At 40.6% G+C, this 20,046-nt stretch overlaps 1 protein-coding gene across 2 annotated transcripts in view; it reads left to right on the top strand.

Moving 5' to 3' along the window:
* Window positions 1-19,813, top strand: part of LOC143648449 (centrosomal protein of 97 kDa-like) — a 77,134-nt gene extending 57,321 nt beyond the window's left edge. Inside the window, exons 11-12 of one of the 2 annotated variants that reach the window (XM_077118519.1) lie at window positions 18,308-18,432; window positions 19,096-19,813. In XM_077118519.1, coding sequence (XP_076974634.1) covers window positions 18,308-18,432; window positions 19,096-19,108 — 138 coding nt within the window. In that variant the 3' untranslated portion in view covers window positions 19,109-19,813. Of the gene's footprint in view, window positions 1-18,307; window positions 18,488-19,095 lie in introns of those variants that run through there. The other variant, XM_077118518.1, reaches the window with a different exon arrangement.
* Window positions 19,814-20,046: the final 233 nt, after the last annotated feature.

The raw sequence follows: 20,046 nt of genomic DNA, 5'->3' as shown, positions 1-20,046 counted from the left end.
ACAAAGCAAAGAAATAAAAAAGCAATAGTATTTCAAAATACTCTTCAACAGGTAGTTACAGGACAGATCCCAGAGTTTGTTATGGGCTACCATATGATCCTCTCATATTTTTTCCTTCCAGCTGCTCCAGAATATAGTAGGCTAGAGGGCTTAAATATTTTTTTATTACCACAATTGACTTTTTGTGTGAAAAATAGCATATATACAAAAAAGCTATGCATTTCAAAGCACAGCACCACAATTAGTTGTACAACATATTTCAGAGTTGACATGGGTTACAATTTTACAATTTTAGGTTTTTGCTTCTAGCTGTTCTAAAATACTGGAGATTAAAAGAGATATCAATTTCATGATTTAGTATTCATTTTCATTTGTTAAATCCTATCTTCTCTGCATATAGAAGGGAATCTTTAATCTTCCTATCCCTCTCTTTAGGAGTGTTTTGGCTATGGCAATTCTAAATTTCTCATATTGGAAGGGTCTGTCACTTATATGGTGTTCTAGTTTGCTAGCTGCCAGAATGCAATATACCAGAAGTGGAATGGATTTTGAAAAGGGGAATTTAATAAGTTGCTAGTTTACAGTTCTAAAGCTGAGAAAATGTTCCAATTAAAGCAAGTCTATAGAAATGTCTAATCTAAGGCAACCAGGGAAAAATACCTTGGTTCAAGAAGGCCAATAAAGTTCGGGGTTTCTTTCTCAAGTGGAAGGGCACATGGTGAACACAGTCAGGTACCCCTCTCATCTGGAAGGGCATATGGCGAACATGGCGTCATCTGCTAGGTTTCTCTCCTGGCTTCCTGTTTCATGAAGCTCCCCAGGATGCATCTTCCTTCTTCATCTCCAAAGCACTAGCTGATGGACTCTGCTTCATGGTGCTACAGCATTCTCTGCTCTCTCTGAATCTCTCATTCTCCAAAAATGTTTCCTCTTTTATAGAACTCCAGTAAACCACTCAAGACCCACCCAAATGGGTGGAGACATGCCTCCAACCACTCTTGATTAAATCATATCTCCAGGGAGATGATCTAATTACAGTTTCAAACATTCAGTGCTGAATAGGGATTAGAAGAAACGGCTGCCTTTACAAAATGGGATTAGGGTTAAAATATGGCTTTTCTAGGGCACATACATCATTTCAAACCAGCACATATGGGGTAGGGAGATGGAACTATCTGATGTTCTGGAGAGGCTGGGCTAGGTTTCAGGACTTATCTGGGCCAGGGAACCATCTGAGGTTGTAGGTTTCTGGAAAGTTACTCTAGTGCATAGAACCTTTGTGGAATCTTATATATTGTACTAGGTGTTCTTTAGAATTGGCTGGAATGCTTCTGGTTGGGGGTTGGCAGGTTATGATAGGATGATAGGTAGCAAGGTCTAACTGAAGCTTGCGTAAGAGCATCCTCCAGAGTGACCTCTTGATTCTCTTTGAACTCTCTCTGCCACTGATACTTTATTAATTACACTTCTTTTCCCCCTTTCGGTCAGGATGGAATTGTTGATCCTATGGTGCCAGGTCCGAATCCATCCCTGTTAGTCCTCTCCCATGTCACCAGCAAGACTTTCACCCCAGGATGTCATGTCCCATGGAGCGGAGAGGGTAATGATTTCACTTGCAGAGTTCAGCTTAGAGAGACTGAGGTCACATCTGAGCAACAAAAGAGGTTCTCCAGAAGTAACTCTTAGGCATGCCTATAGGTAATCTAAGCTTCTCCGCTTACCTACATAAGCTTCAAACAGTAAGCCTCATGATCAAGGGCATGGCCTATTAATTTGGGTGTCTCTAAAGTTTGACACAGTATCAGGGTAAGGTAATCCTGATGGTAAGGTCTCATAGTTCCATATTCTTTCTCCCATCCCTCAGGGGACTTTGCCAATACTTTTTGATTATCTGCATAATATCCTCTAAATGTATTCAGGCATTACAATAATCCATACAGGATTAAAGCACCTCTTTCTTAATCTGTGCTTTCTGTGTTTCACTTGTTCAAATGAGCTATACAGATAGATTGAATTAGATTATGGGCTACAGAAAATTTTAGTTCCAGACCAAATAAAACTTTATTCCATTGGTTTCAAAGTGTATGTGTGGTTCAAAAACATGGACACTATCTTCCTTACCCCCATGTTCTGAATTTCTTTGGCCCTAACCTGTTCACCTTCATCCTTATCTCTAAATATCAGGTTATATATATATAACAGCCACTCAAAATCCAGAAATAATAATCACCACTCTGGACTTAATGTGTCTGCTCTAAATGCTTACAATCTAGGCCCCTGTTTTCTTATAAGCATTTTCTAAGGTGACTATACCATTCTTGTTCTTTTGTTTCTGGCTTATTTTGTCTCACCAAATGTCCCACATGTTCATTCACATTGTTGCATGCCTCACAACTTTGTTTTGTTTTTTTTTTGGTAGCAGCACAACCTTTGTTCATACAATGGTTCATACCATTGTTTGCCAGTCTACTTCTCAGTGCATCCTTCAGCCACCTGCATTCATCAGGCATCATGTAGAGGGCCCAAAGTCCACAGCCCATCAACATTCTCAATTTTAGGTAATTTTATTGTTCCCAAGAGAAAGAAAACCAATAAATACACCATCGACAAATAGAAAATCTAAACCTCTTAGCTCTTGTCCCTCCCCACATTATTTACCTCAGCTGTTGCTGAGGTACTCTCCATTGAGGATGATGCTAGGTGTTGGTTTTTCATATATTCCCTTTCTTATATTGAGGTAGTTACCTTTGATTCCTATCTTTTGGAAAGTTTTTATCAGAAAAGGATACTGAATTTCGTCAAATGCTTTTTTCAGCATCATTCCAGATGATCATGTAATTTTTCCCTTTTGTTTTGTTAATGGTGCTGTACTACATTAATTGATTTTCTTGCATTGAACCATCCTTGCATTCCTGGTATAAAACCCACTTGGTCATAGTGTATAATTCTTTTATTGTGTTCTTAGATTCTGTTTGCTAATATTTTATTGAAAATTTTTACATCTATGTTCATTAGGGAGATTGGCCTGTCATTTTCTGTTCTTATAACATTTTTACCCAGTTTTGGTATTAAAATGATATTAGTTTCATAAAATGAGTTAAGTCGAGTTCCTTTTTCCTCAATTTTTTGGAAAAGTTTGAGTAGGATTGGTGTTAGTTCTTTTTTGGAATGTTTGATAAAATTCCCCTGTGAAGCCATCTGGTGCTGGGCTTTTCTTCATAGGAAGATTTTTGATGACTGATTGAATCTCTTTACTTGTGATGGTTTGTTGAGAGCTTCTATTTCTTCCTGAGCCAGTGTGGTTTATTTGGGTGTCTCCAGGAATTTGCCCATTTCATCTTCATTGTCTAGTTTGTTGGCGTTTAGTTGTTCATAGTATCCTCTTGTGATTTCTTTTATTTCTTCAGGGTCTGTGGCAATACACCCCTTCTCATTTCTGATTTTGTTTATTTGTATCATCTCTCTTTTTTTCTTTGTCAGTCTTGCTAGTGGCCTATCAATTTTATTGATTTTCTCAGAGAACCAATTTTTGGTTTTATTGATTCTTTCTATTGTTCTTTTGTTCTACCATTCATTTATCTCTGCCTTAATCTTTGTAATTTCTCTTATTCTATTTGCTTTAGGGTTAGTTTGCTGTTCTTTCTCAAATTCCTCCAGGTGTGCTGTTAAATCCTTGATTTTTGCTCTTTCTTGTTTTTTAATATAGGCAATTGGGGCAATAAATTTCCCTCTCAACACAGCCTTTTCCCCATCCCATAAGTTCTCATCAGTTGTATTCTCATTTTCATTCATCTCCAGATAGCTACTGGTTTCTCTAGCAATTTCTTCTTTGACCCACTGGTTATTTAAGATTGTGTCATTTAATCTCCATATATTTGCAGGTGTTCTTTTTCTTTGGTGGTTATTGAGATCCAGCTTCATCCCATTGTGATCAGCAAAAGTGCTTTGAATAATTTCAGTGTTTTTAAATTTATAAAGAACTGTTTTGTGCCTCAGCACATGATCTATCCTGGAGACTGTTCCATGAGCACTAGAAAAGAATATATAGCCTTATGCTTTAGGGTGCAATGACCTGTATATTTCTGTTAGGTCTAATTCATTTATCAAGTTATTTAACTTCTCTGTTTCCTTGTTGATCTTCTGTCTGGTTGTTCTATCTATAGAAGAGAGTGATGTATTGAAGTCTCCTACTGTTGTTGTTGAAACATCTATTGCTCCCTTCAGTTTTGCCAGTGTCTATCTTATGTACTTTGGAGCTCCCTGATTGGGAGCATAAACATTTGATTGTTATATCTTCTTGGTGAATTGACCCTTTAATTAGTATATAGAGTCCTTTTTTTTGTCTCTTGTAATGTCTTCACATTTAAAGTCTATTTTGTCCAATATTAGTATAGCTGCTCCTGCTTTCTTTTAGTTACAACTTGTGTGGAAAATCTTTTTCCATCCTCTCACTTTCAATCTTTTTGTATCCTTGTGTTAAGATGAGTCTCTTGTAAGCAGTATATAGCTGGATTATGTTTCTTAATCCATTTTTCCAATCTGTATCTTTTAATTTCTTGATTCTACCCATCTTATCTTTTTTATTTTATTTGTTAAATCTATATATTCTTTTCCCTCTTTCTCTTTGTATTCTTTAAATTACCCTTAGTGGTACTCTTCAATTCTGTGCCCTCCTCCAGACCTACCTCTCCTGTTTTGTTTTTTTTTTCAGCTGGCAGAACTCCTGTTAGTATTTCTTGTAGGACTGGTCTCTTGTTGACAAATTCTTTCAGGGCTTCTTTGTCTTTGAAAACTTTAATCTCTCCATCAATTTTGAAGGACAGTTTGGCTGGGTACAGAATTCTTTCCAGGAAGTCTTTCTCTTTCAGGATCTTGAATATATCTATACCACTGCCTTCTCACCTTCAGGGTGCTAATTGATTAGTCTGAACTCAGTCTTATTGGTTTCCCTTGTATGTAGTAGAATGTTTTTCTCTTGCTGCTTTCAGGATTTTCTACTTCTCCTCAACATTCAGCAGACTGATTAGTATGTGCCTTGGAAAAGGTCTATTTGAATTTATTCTGTTTGGAGTTTGTTGGGCTTCTTTGACTTGTATATTTATGTCCTTTATGAAGGTTGGGAAGTTTTCCCCCATGAAATCCTCAACTATGCTTCCTAGTCCTTTACTCCTCTCTTCTCCTTCTGGACACCAGTGATTCTTATATTTGCATGCTTTGTTTTGCCTGTCATTTCCCTGAGATCCAATTCAACTTTTTTCATTTTTTGCCATTTGCTGTTTTAGTCTTCTTATCCTGTTTAAGTCAGTTATCTTGTCCTCTATATCACTTATTCTTTCTTCTTTCTCTTCAAATCTGGTGTTGTGTGCCTCTAGTATGTTTTTTTATTGGGTCACAGAGTCTTTAATCTCTGTGATATCCGCTATTTTTCTACTTATTCTTTCAAATTCCTCTTTATGCTCTTCTACTGTCTTCTTAATCTCCTTTATGTCATTTGCTCTCCACTTACTTTATTAAGTAGAGTTGTGTGAACATCTTAGATTAGTTGTTCCAATGTCTAAGTCTCCTCTGGTGTTTTAATTTGGTCATTAGGTAGGGCTCTCTCTGTCTGCATTGTGATATGCCTAGTGATCTTCTGCTATCTTCGTGGCATGTAAATATCTTAATTGATTTACTTTGGGAGTTGATTTCTTTTAGTAGTCTAAGGCCTTGTGTTTGCGGGGTGGTTGTGCAGCAGGGAGCAGTATACAGGGTGGGGCACTCAGTGTGGTGATTTGTTTCAGGGCAGGTATAGGTGCAGGCTGGGGATGTTATGCTGATGTTTTTGAACATGAGCGCCCAGTGCCAGGGAGGATGTAGCTGTGCGGGTGCACTGTTCTGGGAGACGTAACCCTGGTGTGCGCTGGTCTAAGACACGGGGCCCATTGGGCGCATGCGTAGAGCTGTGGCAGCAGGTTGGTATTATGTCTTCATGGATTGGGGGCACTTGTGACCTGGCTGCGCAGGTTAGCACTTTCTCAGAGCTGGAAAGTGTGGCTGAGGGCCAAGCACATGCGTGTTCTACAACTGCTGTAAAGTGTAGTTCCCAGGGCTGAATGATGTGATTGGGGGCTCGCACGCATGTGTGGGCTTGGGAGTGCTATAAACTGATACACAGAGCTCAGGGGGCCAGGGTGAGGCTGTGCAACACTATGGACAGGGGGGCAGGGGTAGCATGTAATGGGGGTTAGTGCCTGCAGCCTTTTTTGTGTTGACAACCAGGAAACATGGAGGGGGAGCTAGTGCTCGGGACGGGTGCAAGAGAGGTGGGTTGGGCTGCACTTGGGGTGGGTTGGGCTGCACTTGGGGTGGGGGTGGGGGCAGGTACATGTACTGGGGGCTGGTGGGGTGGGGGCGCCTGGACTGCGGGAAATGGGAGCAGAAGACGGGGTTTGGATGCATAGTGTGTGGGACGAGTTGCTGGTCACTGGGCAAGGGTAGCCGCACCCAAGGAACGCGACCTGGCTTTCTTCCGAGTCACTGTCTCCCATCCCTGCACTCCTGCAGGCTCCATACCTTTGCGCCAGGTTCACACTTGCTTCTTCTCCATTCCTAGGCCTTTGCAACCAGGGCTGCCCCATGTGGTGCAGAACGCTTACCTAGGTTAGCCGCACTCCTGAATCACTGTCTCAGTTGCCCTCCTATCTCTTCTCTAACTTTTCCATGGAGCAGGGCTAATTTCGAGCTACTCTATGAATCCATCAACATTTAACTTGCAGTTAACTTGCAGTTGGTAGATTTTGAGTTCAGGCTCTTCTCCAGTGAAACTCTGAGTATAGTTGCAGTATTTTCTTGCTTTGGGGAAAAGAAACGCTTTCTCTGCATGAATTGATAACTCCATCATAGAATCATCTTGAATAAGAAGATGATCTTCACCTCTTCCTTTCCATTCTTTCCCCACTGGGAACTACTCTGATGTCCCAAACTGAGATCTCCTCTCTAGTCCCAGTAGTGTTTTTCCAGCTTTGGAATTTCAGGGCATTTTACCAGAAAAAATACAGATATAAATGATGTCTCCCAGTAACTTTGCTATGACTCCACCACACTTACTTAGTGTGCTGAATGAGTCTCTATCTTTGTAGTCCAGAGAGACCCGTTTTAAAGACATCTAGATGAGCTTTTTCTGCATTCACTTTAGCTGACCTGAAGGAGGCTGAACTTTAATTTCACATGGAGGAAAACCAGTCATCAGTCATCTATTCATAGTCTGCCTTCAGGAAATCGTGCAGAAATCAGGAATCCTTTAGTAGAGCGCTTAGGCCATACTCAAGTCATGTTTTATATCCCTTGAGCTTACAGAGTTCCATCAGTCAGCTTTAGCTAAGTTATGCTGCAGTAACAAACAACCCAAAAATCTTGGTGGCTTATAAGCAAAGTTCACTTTTCTTTCACATTACAGGTTTATTGAGGGTTAGTTTGACTGTGCCCCACATTATCTTCCTTTACAGAACCAACGCTAAGGAAGCAGCCATTTTGTGAAGATGTTGGTCTTCTGGCAGAGAGAAAAGAAAGGTGGGGGACTGCTGATTCTCAAAGCTTTTGCTAGGAAGGGGCACCCTTTCTTTTCACTGTATTCCATTGGCCAAAACACATCATAATGACAAGCATGAGGTGAATGAATTACCCTCTCATAGGGAGGGATAATGAATATTTTGAAGGAATTATGTGATCTATTGCAAGTGTACATGATATCCATATTTCCCTTCAAGTATTCAACCTGTTATGCAGCAATTGTCATATTCTATGTATATGCAAATTTTGGTTATATTCCTGGTTTCAAGACTGCAGAATGGCTATGCCTCAATGTTTTAGTCCAAAAGCTATATAAATACTATTTGAGGAAGAAATATATCCTGGTTGAGAGCTGAAAATCTTCTGCTGATACCACAAAAGCATCAGCATCAAATTCGCTTAATGGGTATTTTTCTAGTTTGCTAGCTGCCAGAATGCAGTATACCAGAAACAGAACAGCTTTTAAAAAGGGGAGTTTGATAAGTTGCAAGTTAACAGTTTTTAGGCCAGGGAATTGTCCCAATTAAAACAAGTCTAGAGAAATGTCCAATCTAAGGCATCCAGGGAAAGATACCTTGGTTCAAGAAGGCCAATGAAGTTCAGGGTTTCTTTCTCAAGTGAGAAGGCACATGGTGAACACAGTCAGGGTTTCTCTCTCATCTGGAAAGGCACATGGTGAACACAGCATCATCTGCTAGCTTCCTCTCCTGGCTTCCCGTTTCATGAAGCTCCCTGGGAGGCATTTCCCTTCTTCATCTCCAAAGATTGCTGGCTGGTGGATTCTTTGCTTTGTGGTACTGCAGCTCTCTCTGAATCTCTCTCTTCTCCAAAATGTTTTCTTTTATAGGATTGCAGTAAACTAATCAAGACCTACCCAAATGGGTGGAGACATCTCTCCATCTAATCCAGTTTAACAACTGCTCTTGATTGAGTCACATTTCCAGGGAGATGATCTAATTACGGATTCAAACGTAGAGTACTGAATAGGGAGTAGAAGAAATGGCTGCCTTTACAGAATGGGATTAGGATTAAAACATGGCTTTTCTAGGGTACATCCATCCTTTCAAACCAACCAGCACAGGTATCAAAAGAAAATTCCAGAGACAGTCGTCAAGTATTCTTTAATGAAATGCTCATCACCAAAGCTCTTGATAGCACATAAGAACAACGTTTTGTGAATAAATACAAACATCAATGACTCTGAGTCAAAAAATGAGTCACAAGAGATTCTGATTGTGAAAAAGGTTTTGGAATATGTTAAGTAAATTATCTTTTAAAAAATATTCTTATATTCTGGACTTATTTATACCTTATACAAATAATTTTCCCAAGGGGAGGACTCTGAGGTCTTGTTTAAGTGGTTTGCATCTGAGGAAATGCTAGCTATTTTAAGGAGAGAAATGGTTGATTTTGCCTTGTTTATTATTTTTTTTCCCTGTACTTTAACTCATTGCATAATCTAAGGTGCAGTTTCCTGGGTTAGCACTGGCACAGCAAGCAGGATGTATGGAGAAGTATGAATTTTTTGGTGGTTCTTTTCATCATTCTTGATGATGTTCCTTTTGTATGGAAGCATCTTGGGCAAAACAGGATTCATGGCTCCTTGGGATAAACTGAAGGGTTGTCCACACCCTCCTAGCCTGGGAGAGGTACCTACACATGGCTGGGGGACCTAAAGTGTGTTGTCTCTGTCCTTTGGGGGAAGAACAGTGATAAATGGAATTTTGTGAATCCCCTCATGATTGCAAGGGAGTTGGTGTATACTTCTGTTGCCTGCCATACCCTCCCTTGGATCATGGTTTCTTATACTTGTTCTCATTCTGGAACCAGGCTTATCCACAGTCTGTCATCTACACAGGTTAATGTGATAATTAGAAAGAAACTCCCTGAATGGGGCAACAGGCTAGTTCTCCTCCTCACCCCTGAGATTTCTTTGGGAGATGTAATTGAGTGGGTTTATTGTACCCTCCTGCTTGGGGCAAGGGCTCCCCTGTTAGGAGGATGGCTGCCATGGTAATTGACCAAGGAGTCAAATTAAAGGGTGGTGGGTGCCTGCCTGTTAAGCTAGCGCATCCTGAGACATGCAGTATGGGTCAGCAGCCATCCCTTTTTCTTGGGATCTCTGCTTGCCACTCTATGTTTTTGTGGTTTCTAGAGCAAGGGGTCCTGAAGGATGCCATAGATAGGATCTCCAAGGTTAATTTGGAAAAAGTATAAAGTAGAATATAAAGAGGGCCATGGGCTTGACAGGAACAGTCTACAATTCCCAGATCTGGGTGGTAGAAGAGGAGAAGAAGCTTGAAGATCTCTTGCCTTTTCTTTTGGTCCCTACTGAGGAACCTGCCCCCTAGGAAGGAAGGACATCTTTACCCAGACTTGATTAAATTGAAAATGGTCTAAGGGTGGGGTCAGGGGCCCTACTCTCCTCCCCATCCCCACCGGATCACATTTGCCTGGGCTCCTAGGAAGTGACATGCTTTTATGAGCAGTTAGATAAAACTAACTCATCTATGATCCTGTTGCCATACCAGATGGAGGTCCTTCCCTCCTTGGATTGCCATCTTGGGGTCCCTGACTCAGGGATGCCCCACCAGATGTTCAATGCTAGTTCAATGATGGATCAGCCAAGCTGAAGCCATTCGATGGCCATTGGGCAGCATCTGCTGTTTCTCTGGCACCAGAAAAAGTGCCCAATGGGCTGACCTGCAAAAGTATCTCTTACCTTGGAACATCTGGACCCAAGCACTCCTGTATACCTGTTTATTGACTCATGGGCCATTGATAGTGGCTTAGCAGTCTGCTCTGGATCATGGAGGGAATACAATTGGAGAATTAAAGGTTCTCAGGTATGGGGAAGGTACCTCTGGAAACAACTGATGGCATGAAAAGGCACTATCTATATTACCCATGTTGGTGCACATGGCAAGAGCCCATATCATGATGAATATCACTGGAATGACCTAGCTGACAAAGGATGCCTTGATCTCTTTTTTGACCCTAACAAGGCTGGACGTCTTCCCGGGACAGAGGCAGAAGATGAGCCCTGTCCAGAAGATGAGGGCAATGAACTTACCCTTGATGACATCCATGAAATAGCTGCACTTCCTATGGCTGCTTCTGCTGCTGTGTAGATCCAGTGCTGAACTGAACATGGAAATTCTGACACCATAAAATTATGGGCCAAGGAACACAATACCTCGCTCATTATAAAGGCCCAATCTGCCATTTACCAATGTGAGAGATGTAAAGCCTGTAAAAGGGCATTTAGGGCATATTCCCACAGGGGTGAACTACATTGTTATGACAAGCAGACTACATCAGTCCTCTCCACCCATCCCAAGGTAATGGTGAACACCTATTCAGGCTATGGCCTTGCAGTTCCAGTTCGTTATGCGGGCATGGTACCTGTATGGGATAGCTTGGAAAAACAGCTTTGGTACCCCTTCAGTTACCCAGATAACATCTCTGATCAAGTGCCCCCATTTTACTGCACAATCCACTCAATGACTGGTCCAGACTCACATAATTAGATGAACCTTCCATGTTGTCACCACCCACAGGTAGCTGGCATTGTGGAGAACTAAGTGGCTGCCGAAAAAAGGCGCTTCGGCTTCTATGCCCCAACAACTCTCTTAATGGGTAGACTGTCTTCCTTACTCTGGTACTCTGGAAGCTGAATTTAGCATTTCCTTGGAGTGGAAACACCTCCTTACCCTGCTTCCTAGTTGAGGGAAGGAATGAGATTGGGAGAGGAACCCAGACTTTGCTGCACATCTGCCCTTAAACCTGTCAAGATGGGGATTGGCTTCAAAAGGTGAACAAGAACACACCACTTGGGGCTCTCCTTTTCAGTCACTCTCAGAATCATCTCATTTTTTACTCTCTTAAACCCTCCACATAATTCCCAAGATGACTGGAGGTTAGAGCTGCCAGGTGGAGGTATGGTATGACGGAAACAAGTGTAGAAGTCCTTAACACAGTGGGTGAAAATCCACTGGGCTGGACTCATGGGTTAGGGGTCAGTGCTTATCCCTGGTTGGGTCACCAGTCTTCTTGGGAACAATCCTGGGATACCTGTGAGGAGTTGTTAAAACTCCTATCTATCAAGAAAGGGTAGTTGTGGGCTGGAAGATATGGGTAAGGCACTCAGATCTGTAGGATAGAGTTGAGTAATAGCTCAAGGAAAAGGAGAGACAGCAGTTAATTATATAAGGAGTTTGTTGTAATTATATAAAGAGAGGTTGGAGAAGAGCACAGAGCTAATAGCTGTTCTGCTGTCTTTCTCACAAGGTATAGAAGAAGGATTTCCTGATATTAGTACATAGATGAGGCAGGGAAAATCAGCTCCTTAAGTAGCAATCTGGACTTGGCATAGAAGGGAGAAGGAGCAAGGGGTCACACAGCAGACCCAGCAGTTGGTCAGGTTCCCTGCCGTCACAATGGGCCAAGTGAGCTGGGTGAAGGTGTTTGCCTACCAGGTTGTCCCTGGGCTAAATCTTAAGAAACAGAAGGGGATAGCAGCAACCAGTCCCAACAGGGTGGTCATGCAACTGCCTCCCATGGGAGACACTTTTCTCAGCCCATTCACTGTAACTTACCTTTTCCCTCTAAGGCCACCCAGCCTGTCTCTCCTTTTCCCCTAACCCATGAGTCCAGCCCACTGGATATAATTAGATGACTGTCATCTTTCTGCTTCCATCCCCTAGATAAACAGTAATTCTTCAGAGATGACCTGGGCCCCTCCAAGGTTTATCTTCCTTTGTGGAAGAAACAAAGCCTCCACTGTTTGGGGTACATCCTGCTTTAGGTTGTCAGATACCTCTGTTCTCTATGGGACCTCTTCATCTGCATCCTGGGGAGTTTAGGGGTGTTCTAGTCTGCTAGCTGCCAGAATGCAATATACCAGAAACAGAATGGCTTTTAAAAAGGGGAATTTAGTAAGTTGCTAATTTACAGTTCTAAGGCCGAGACAATGTCCCAATTAAAACAAATCTATAGAAATGTCTGATCTAAGGCATCCAGGGAAAGATACTTTGGTTCAAAAAGGCTGATTACATTCAGGGTTTCTCTCTCAACTGGAAGGCACATGGCAAACATGACAGCATCTGCTGGCTTTCTCTCCAAGCCTCTTGTTTCAGGCGTTTTCCTTCTTCATCTCCAAAAGCCGCTGGCTGAAGGACATTCTGCTTCGTCGTTCTGTAACATTCTGCTGTGGCTTTTTTCGTGGGTCAAAAAAGGGGACTTTCTCCAAAGTCGTTCCTCTTTTAAAGGATTAATGGGTGGAGTCACAACTCCATGGAAGCTATCTGATCAAAAGTTACCACCCACAATTGGGTGGGTCACATCTCCATGGGAGCAATCAAAATGCTCCCAGCCAGCAATATTGAATGAGGATTAAAGGACATGGCTTTTCTGGGGTCCACCACAGACTGAAACCAGCATATTCCACCCTTTGGACCCCCAAAAGACATGTTCTTTCCAAATGCAAAATACATTCATTCCACAACTATATCAGAAAGCCTTAAAAATTTCAGTAACAATACAAAGTCAAAAACAGTATAAAATCTCATGCTACAGGCATGGTCTGTCCTAAGGCAAAATTTTTTCCTCTGCCTCTGAACCTGTAAAACTCAGAACAAGTTGTTTGTTACCAACATACAAAGGAGGAACAGTCATAGGATACATATACCCATTTCCATAAGGAGAAATTGTAAGGAACAACACAGGGGACACAGGACCAAGCAGTTTCTAAAACCTGCAGGGCAAACTCTATTAGATTTCAAAGCCTGAGAGTCATTTATCTTTGGGGCTTTAGAAAGCAGCAGTCTCACTCTTTCCAAGGGCCTACACAGTGGCCTCCTTCTCCAAATACAATCTTGGGGGACACTGGGGAGACCACCTTTTTCTTGGCTCCACTGTCTTCAGGCATTGGGGCTGCACCCGGGTTCTCTGCCGTCTCTGGGGCACATACTCAACCCCACCATGTTGTGGCAGCCAGGCTCTCCCCAAGCCCCTTGGAATATGCTTCATCCTCTCTAAGGCCTGAGGCAGCATAACTTGTTCCACTACAAGAGATCGAAGGCTCATCCTCTGCCTTGGGGTCAAAGTTACCCTCTCCACGTGCTTGGGTGGGTCTGCTCTCCTGGCCCAAGGCTTCTTGACTTCAGACCCCAGTCTCCACGGCTTTGCCTCTGAAGTTTCTCCTCCAGTGTGTCCTTTCTCTGTCTGAACTGGCAGTGGTTCTCTTTATACAGATCCCACAGAAGTCTTGTTGGCTTTCTATGCAGTAGCCTCAGATCATGCCCATCAGACAAGACATAATCCTTCCTGGATAACTCCATGTCCAATCCTGGCTTTCTCTGAAATGGCTGACTGGTTCTGCATTTGGCCAAATCCTCACATGGGGCACCACTCTCTGGGGTCTCCCCTCCTGGAAGCCCAGAATTTTCCAGAACATTAATTTCTGTTTTTTTTTTGCACCCAAGAGTTCAGTACTCAGCTTATCTCTTTCCTGTTGCATTTTACTATAAACTGCAAGGAGAAACCAGCCTGCACTTTCCACATTTAATTTGGAAATCTCTTCTGTTAAATATCCAAGTTCATGGCTTTTAAAATTTGCCTTCCAGTCAAAGGCACTTGTCAATTTTGCCAGATTCTCTGTAATTTAAGACAAGGATCGCCTTCCTTCCAGTATGCAATAACACATGCCTCATTTCTAAATGGCTAATGTCTAAAGCCTGGTCAGAGGTGTCATTAGAGTCCACATTTCTACCAACAGTCTCTTCAAAGCATTCTAAAAAGACCTCTCTTTCAAGCTTCTCACAACTCTTCCAGAATCTTGCCCTTATCCATTTAAAAAGCCGTTCCAACATGTTTGGTATTTGCATACTGCAGCAGCACCCCACTCCTCTGGTACCAAAATCTGTTCTAGTTTGCTAGCTGCCAGATTGCAATATACCAGAAACAGAATGGCTTCTAAAAAGGGGACTTTAATAAGTTGCTAATTTACAGTTCTAGGGCTGAGAAAATGTTCCAGTTAAAGCAAGGCTATGAAAATGTCCAAATTAAGGCACCAAGAAGAGTTTACCTTCATTCAAGAAAGGCCGATGGGCTCAGTGTTTCTCTTTCAACTGGGAAGGCACATGGCGAACATGGTGACAGTCTGCTCGCTTTCTCTCCCGGCATCTTGTTTCATGAAGCTCCCACAGGGGCGTTCTCCTTCATCTGCAAAGGTCAATGGCTAGTGAACTCGGTGGTTCTCTCGGCCTCGTGGCTCTGCTCAGCTCTGCTGTGGCTTTCTCGTGGCTCTAGCAAGGGACTCTCTCCAAAATCCTTCCTCTTTTAAAGGTTAATGGGTGGAGTCACAACTCCATGGAAGCTATCTGATCAAAAGTTGCATCTCCATGGGAACAATCAAAATGCTCCCAGCCACTAATATTGAATGAGAATTAAAGGACATGGCTTTCCTGGGGTCCACTACCGGTTCAAACCAGCACAAGGGGTTTTGATGTGGTCATTACTCCAGACAAGCCTGATTACCCCGCTTGGAATAATGTTATGTGTAGGAGTCATCAGAGACCCTCTAATCTGCTGCAGCCACTGGTCATCCCAAACTTCTGTCAACATTGTTGAGAGCTACAGGACAACATGACCATCTGCTTTCATGTCCGAGGTGGGAAATGGGCTTATGTTCTGAAAGCTTATGCAGAGGAGAATAGGTTTGGGCTGGTTAAGAGACTGAGGGGTGCCTGCTGGGGGAAGTCACACTCTCCCAACAAAGTTAGTCATCTCCCAAATTTGCCTAGTCCACTGTGTTACTCCTCCCACTTGTTTATGTGCAGGTGTTCAGCATGTTTCCATTTTGCAAGAGAATGCAATCTGCCTGGGGGAGATATTAAATCTCAAACAGCCCCAGCTGTTTGCTAGGGCTCAAAGGTTGCTTAATACATGTTTTTGTTCATTGGTAGGGCCCCATCCCCTGGGTTATATAAATATCCAGCACTTGGGCATCATAAGTGTCCCTTAGCTCTGACATAAAATAGGTCATCTATCTCCTTTTATCCATCTGCCTTTCTGTTTATTAAGAAAATAATTCACGAATAGTATAAACAATTTCAAAAAACAGGGCATGGTAGTAAGTGCATAATAGGGCTCTCTGCCCATTCTTCACTCTTACTGTTCTCCCCGGACGTTACTACTTGTTTTAATTGTTTGGGTGGTTAGTGTGGAGTGAGTTGCTACATAGTGCCTTGTGGGAACACAGGCTCAGGGCAGGGCAAAACTTTCAGCAAATGAACACTTTGTTACTTACATAGCACAAAAGGTCCAGAAGAGCAGGGAGAGAAATTCCATATGGCCAGTCTCTGGGGTGGCCCAAACTGCTCAAGTTGGAGTCTATAGATGGTAGCTCCACATGCCCCACTTCATGTTAGAGAAGCGAGACAGATTTATACTGTTTGAGTGGTATTTATCCACACTGGGGAGATGGGGTCTTGCCACAGTTACAATTCTTGCCTTGATGAGCATCTGGCGCTGCTTGTTCCTGGTTTCTGGGTTTAATGTCTGCTCAGACCTTTTCATTAGACTTAACATCTCCAAGTTGTGGAATGGAAACAGATTGAAACGTCATCACAGGGGACAGGGGTAGGTGAGGGTTAGGAGATAGCAGCTGAGAGTGTGTCCATGAATTCCCAGCAGTCAGTGCTTATTATATATTACATAGTTAAATCTTGATATCTCTGCTTTATATGGTATCTTTTGATTCCTCCACAGAGGAAGTGTACTCCTCCATAGATGTGGTTAAGCGCAGATCTGAAGTCCGACAGCCTGGGTTCTCATCCTGGCTCTGCTGCTTATAATTTATGACTGTGGCCAAATTATTAAGATATTTTTGCCTAAGTTTTCTCACCTGTAAAATGGGCATAATAATAAGACCTATTTTGTGAGAGAATTTGAATATTGAATTAAAGGATTAATGTAAAGTGTCAGTGAGTGCCTCAGTAAATGTTGGCTGTTCATGCAATCTCTGTTATAGTAATGAAAGATGAGTCCTTCTGCTTATACTTTTTCCTGTCACCCTGAAAAATTTATAAAATTATTTTTATTTCTATTATTATGTTTATGACCTTAAATAATGTATAAACTTTCAACAGTGTATCTTACTTCCCTACTGTGAGGAAGACAAGTTGTCCCATAGATTTTACACTTGGTTTCTTTAACTATAATGTTAGTTTTGTACTGTTAGATTTTATAATCTTTAGATTTATTGCTGTAATAAGACTAATATATATTCTTTATGGATCAATTCTTTTTTTTTTTTTGTATGCCGTATGGTGGGATCACACGTCATTCTTTTTTCATTTGAGTATCCCATTATTGCAGCACCATTTGTTTAATTTTTTATTTGTTTGTCTTTTCTTGGTTTCTTTGTTTGGGAAATGCATGAGCTACAGGACAACATGCCTATCTGCTTTCATGTCCGAGGTGGAAGGTGGGCTTATGTTCTGAAAGCTTATGCAGAGGAGAATAGGTTTGGGCTGGTTAAGAGACTGAGGAGTGCCTGCTGGGGGAAGTCATAGACACTCTCACAGGTAGAGAATTCTACCACTGTACTATCCTCACTTCACACCCTCAAATCAGTTCTTGTTCTTAAAAATAGTATTTATATTATTGACTACTATTTTGCTCGAAACAGACTCTGAAAGCCAAAGTATAGAAGAAGTTCATTAAATGAACTTCTTCTATACTTTGTATTAATGTGGAACAGCAACAGAAACTTACTGCTCAAAAGGCAAGTTTTGGGCAAGCAGTATATATGCAGTTAGGAACATAGGGAGGGTATAGGGGAATATGGAGCATGGAGCATGGAGCAAGGGTGGAGAGAGCTAAGTGAGTTGCTTGGGATGGGATGTCCTTGGTCTATGTTTCATTAATTTTGCAACTGGACAGGCTGGATATCTCTGCAGAAAGAGATCTATCTAGTGAAAATAAACAGACTTGCTGGTGTAGGCATGGCTTGTTTCTTTTCTGCAGGGGCAGAGGTATTATTTAGCCCTACGAAGGATTATTGGTATATCAGCCGGACTCAGTTGTTCTCTGTTTCTTTTTTGTAGTTCCCTGGATAAAAAGTTCAAGGCAGATCACATTGATTCATGAAGCTATAACCATTCCATTTTCACGTTATTATGGAAATGTTATTCACTATAGAGCATGATCCTTTGCAACCAAACTTATATCTCTTGAAGGGGAATATTCCAAGTACCAAGGTCAAAAGGATCTTTTTTAAAAAATACATTCCATTAGTTGCTTAATCATATTGTATTTTAATTTGCTTCGTAATTTCACCAAGACTTACTTATACCTCCTATTTTTCCTGGTGTACTAACATCCTTTTTTTCTGATAAGAGAATGTGTGTCTTCTGTAGTTTCACTTTCACCTTTTTTTAAATATGTAAAATTGTATTTTATTTTCATAAATAAAAAGATAACTTGTTAAATGTATGTGACAGCACAGATAATTACAACTCTCTACACTATAATGTTCATGCAACTTCTTTACAATTATTAAATCTCCAAAATTTTCAATGCCCTTTCAAACAATATTATATAAAATGGGATATTTTCATCATATAGTGTCACCTTGGGTGAGTTAATAGGATATTTATTATCTGCCCATGTCAAAGCTGCCAATTGCTGATTTCAAGTTATACCAGTATTTATTGACATGTTTTTTTGTTTGTTTGTTTTTTTGCATGGGTAGGTGCTGGGAATCGAACCTGGGTCTCCGGCATGGCAAGCGAGAACTCTTCCTTCTGAGCCACCGTGGCCCGCCCTTACTGAGTTTTACAGAAGCATTGAACACATTATGTTTCCATTTTGTATATGGTACTGTAATCCAAAAACTGTCAGTTGTGAAATTTAGTAACCACGTTAAGAAGAACTAGTGCCTAAGATTAATATGTTCTATAGGCAGAGCAATAAACTGGCATCAAATATTGTTTAAAGTTTTATCACACAGTCACATTGTGAAAGCTATATCATTACTATCATATAAATGGCATATAGCAAACATCAATGATTTTATTAAATAAGGACTGCACAAATACAGTGAAATTAAATAAGATGTTTTTCTGTAGATAGTCAAACAAAATTAAATGTCTGTTTAGTTATTATTCCATTTACTTTGGAAAATGTAGTTTCAGATTTAAAATGTGACATTAAAAAGAGTAATTAGCATTTCCATGTATTAAAACAAAGCCTCACTGATTCTATGTAGCCTAAGGAGTGTAAAGTATGATATGTAGTTTCAGTAACTATTTATTTGAAAACAATATTGATTCAGATAGGCTTGATCTATTGTTTGTAATGAAACGCATGTTCTGATATCAATACTTTATACAGATTTTCTTCAGGATAATGATATTTATTTCTCACAGAGTTGCTGTGGGGATTCTAGTCGCAGCACAATGCCTATTACATCTTAAGCTCCCAGTAGACATATGCTATTATTTTTTTTTATTAAGTGAACATATATCTCATTTAAAATAGGAAAACTGACTGAAGTCCCTGGAGATCAAAAGAAGATATACCAACAGATAAGTGACTTTTGTTAAAGTATTATGCATCTACTATTTCTTAAGTTTGTGTATATACTAAACTAATTCTGTCTTAAACATAACCATCTATTTTAAATATGCTACTATATCTACATTTGTTTGCTAAGTATTTGCTATGGCTTTTGGCCTAAAGTAATACTATTCTGACAGGACATGTATATTAGAAAACCATATAAAAACAATGTATGCTGAAATTAGGTAACAAAACATTTTATTCTAACTTCTTTTAAAAAGAAGTAGGGAAGGTGGTACAATGCTGACTCAGTGGCAGAATTTTCGCCTGCCATGTTGGAAACCTGGGTTCGATTCCTGGAACCTGCTGTACCAAAAGAAAAAAAGAAGTAGAGAGCTGTCAGTGCAATTCATCAACACAATTCATTTAAGTTTAGAGTTTTTTCTTTCCATCATGCCATATTTGACATGTTCAAAAAACATTTTTCCATGTCTTCTCTCATATGGAAACACTAAGTGCTGCTACAAAGTTCTGTCCTTTAAGTAAAAACCTCATTTAGAAAGGGAACTTGTAAAAATCATGGCAGGTTTATTGAGACTAAAATGAAGCACAGGGCTAAGAGCATAGAAATGAGTCTTTATATGGTCTCAAAATACCTATAAATACTGATTTTCCAGTAAATTATACATTCTATTTTTTTCCATTCTACATATTAATCAGTAATTCACAATATCACATAGTTGCATATTCATCATCATGATCATCTCTTAGAATATTTGCATCAATTCAAAAAAGAAATAAAAAAAAACAGAAAAGAATTCATACATACCATACCCCTACCTCTCCCTTTCATTGATCACAAGCATTTCAATCTACTAAATTTATTTTAACATTTGTTCCCGTTATTATCTATTTTTATTCCATATGTTT

The sequence above is a fragment of the Tamandua tetradactyla genome, chromosome 10, assembly GCF_023851605.1.
Source record: "Tamandua tetradactyla isolate mTamTet1 chromosome 10, mTamTet1.pri, whole genome shotgun sequence".
Taxonomy (NCBI): Eukaryota; Metazoa; Chordata; class Mammalia; order Pilosa; family Myrmecophagidae; genus Tamandua; species Tamandua tetradactyla.
This window is presented reverse-complemented; position numbering and strand designations above follow the sequence as displayed.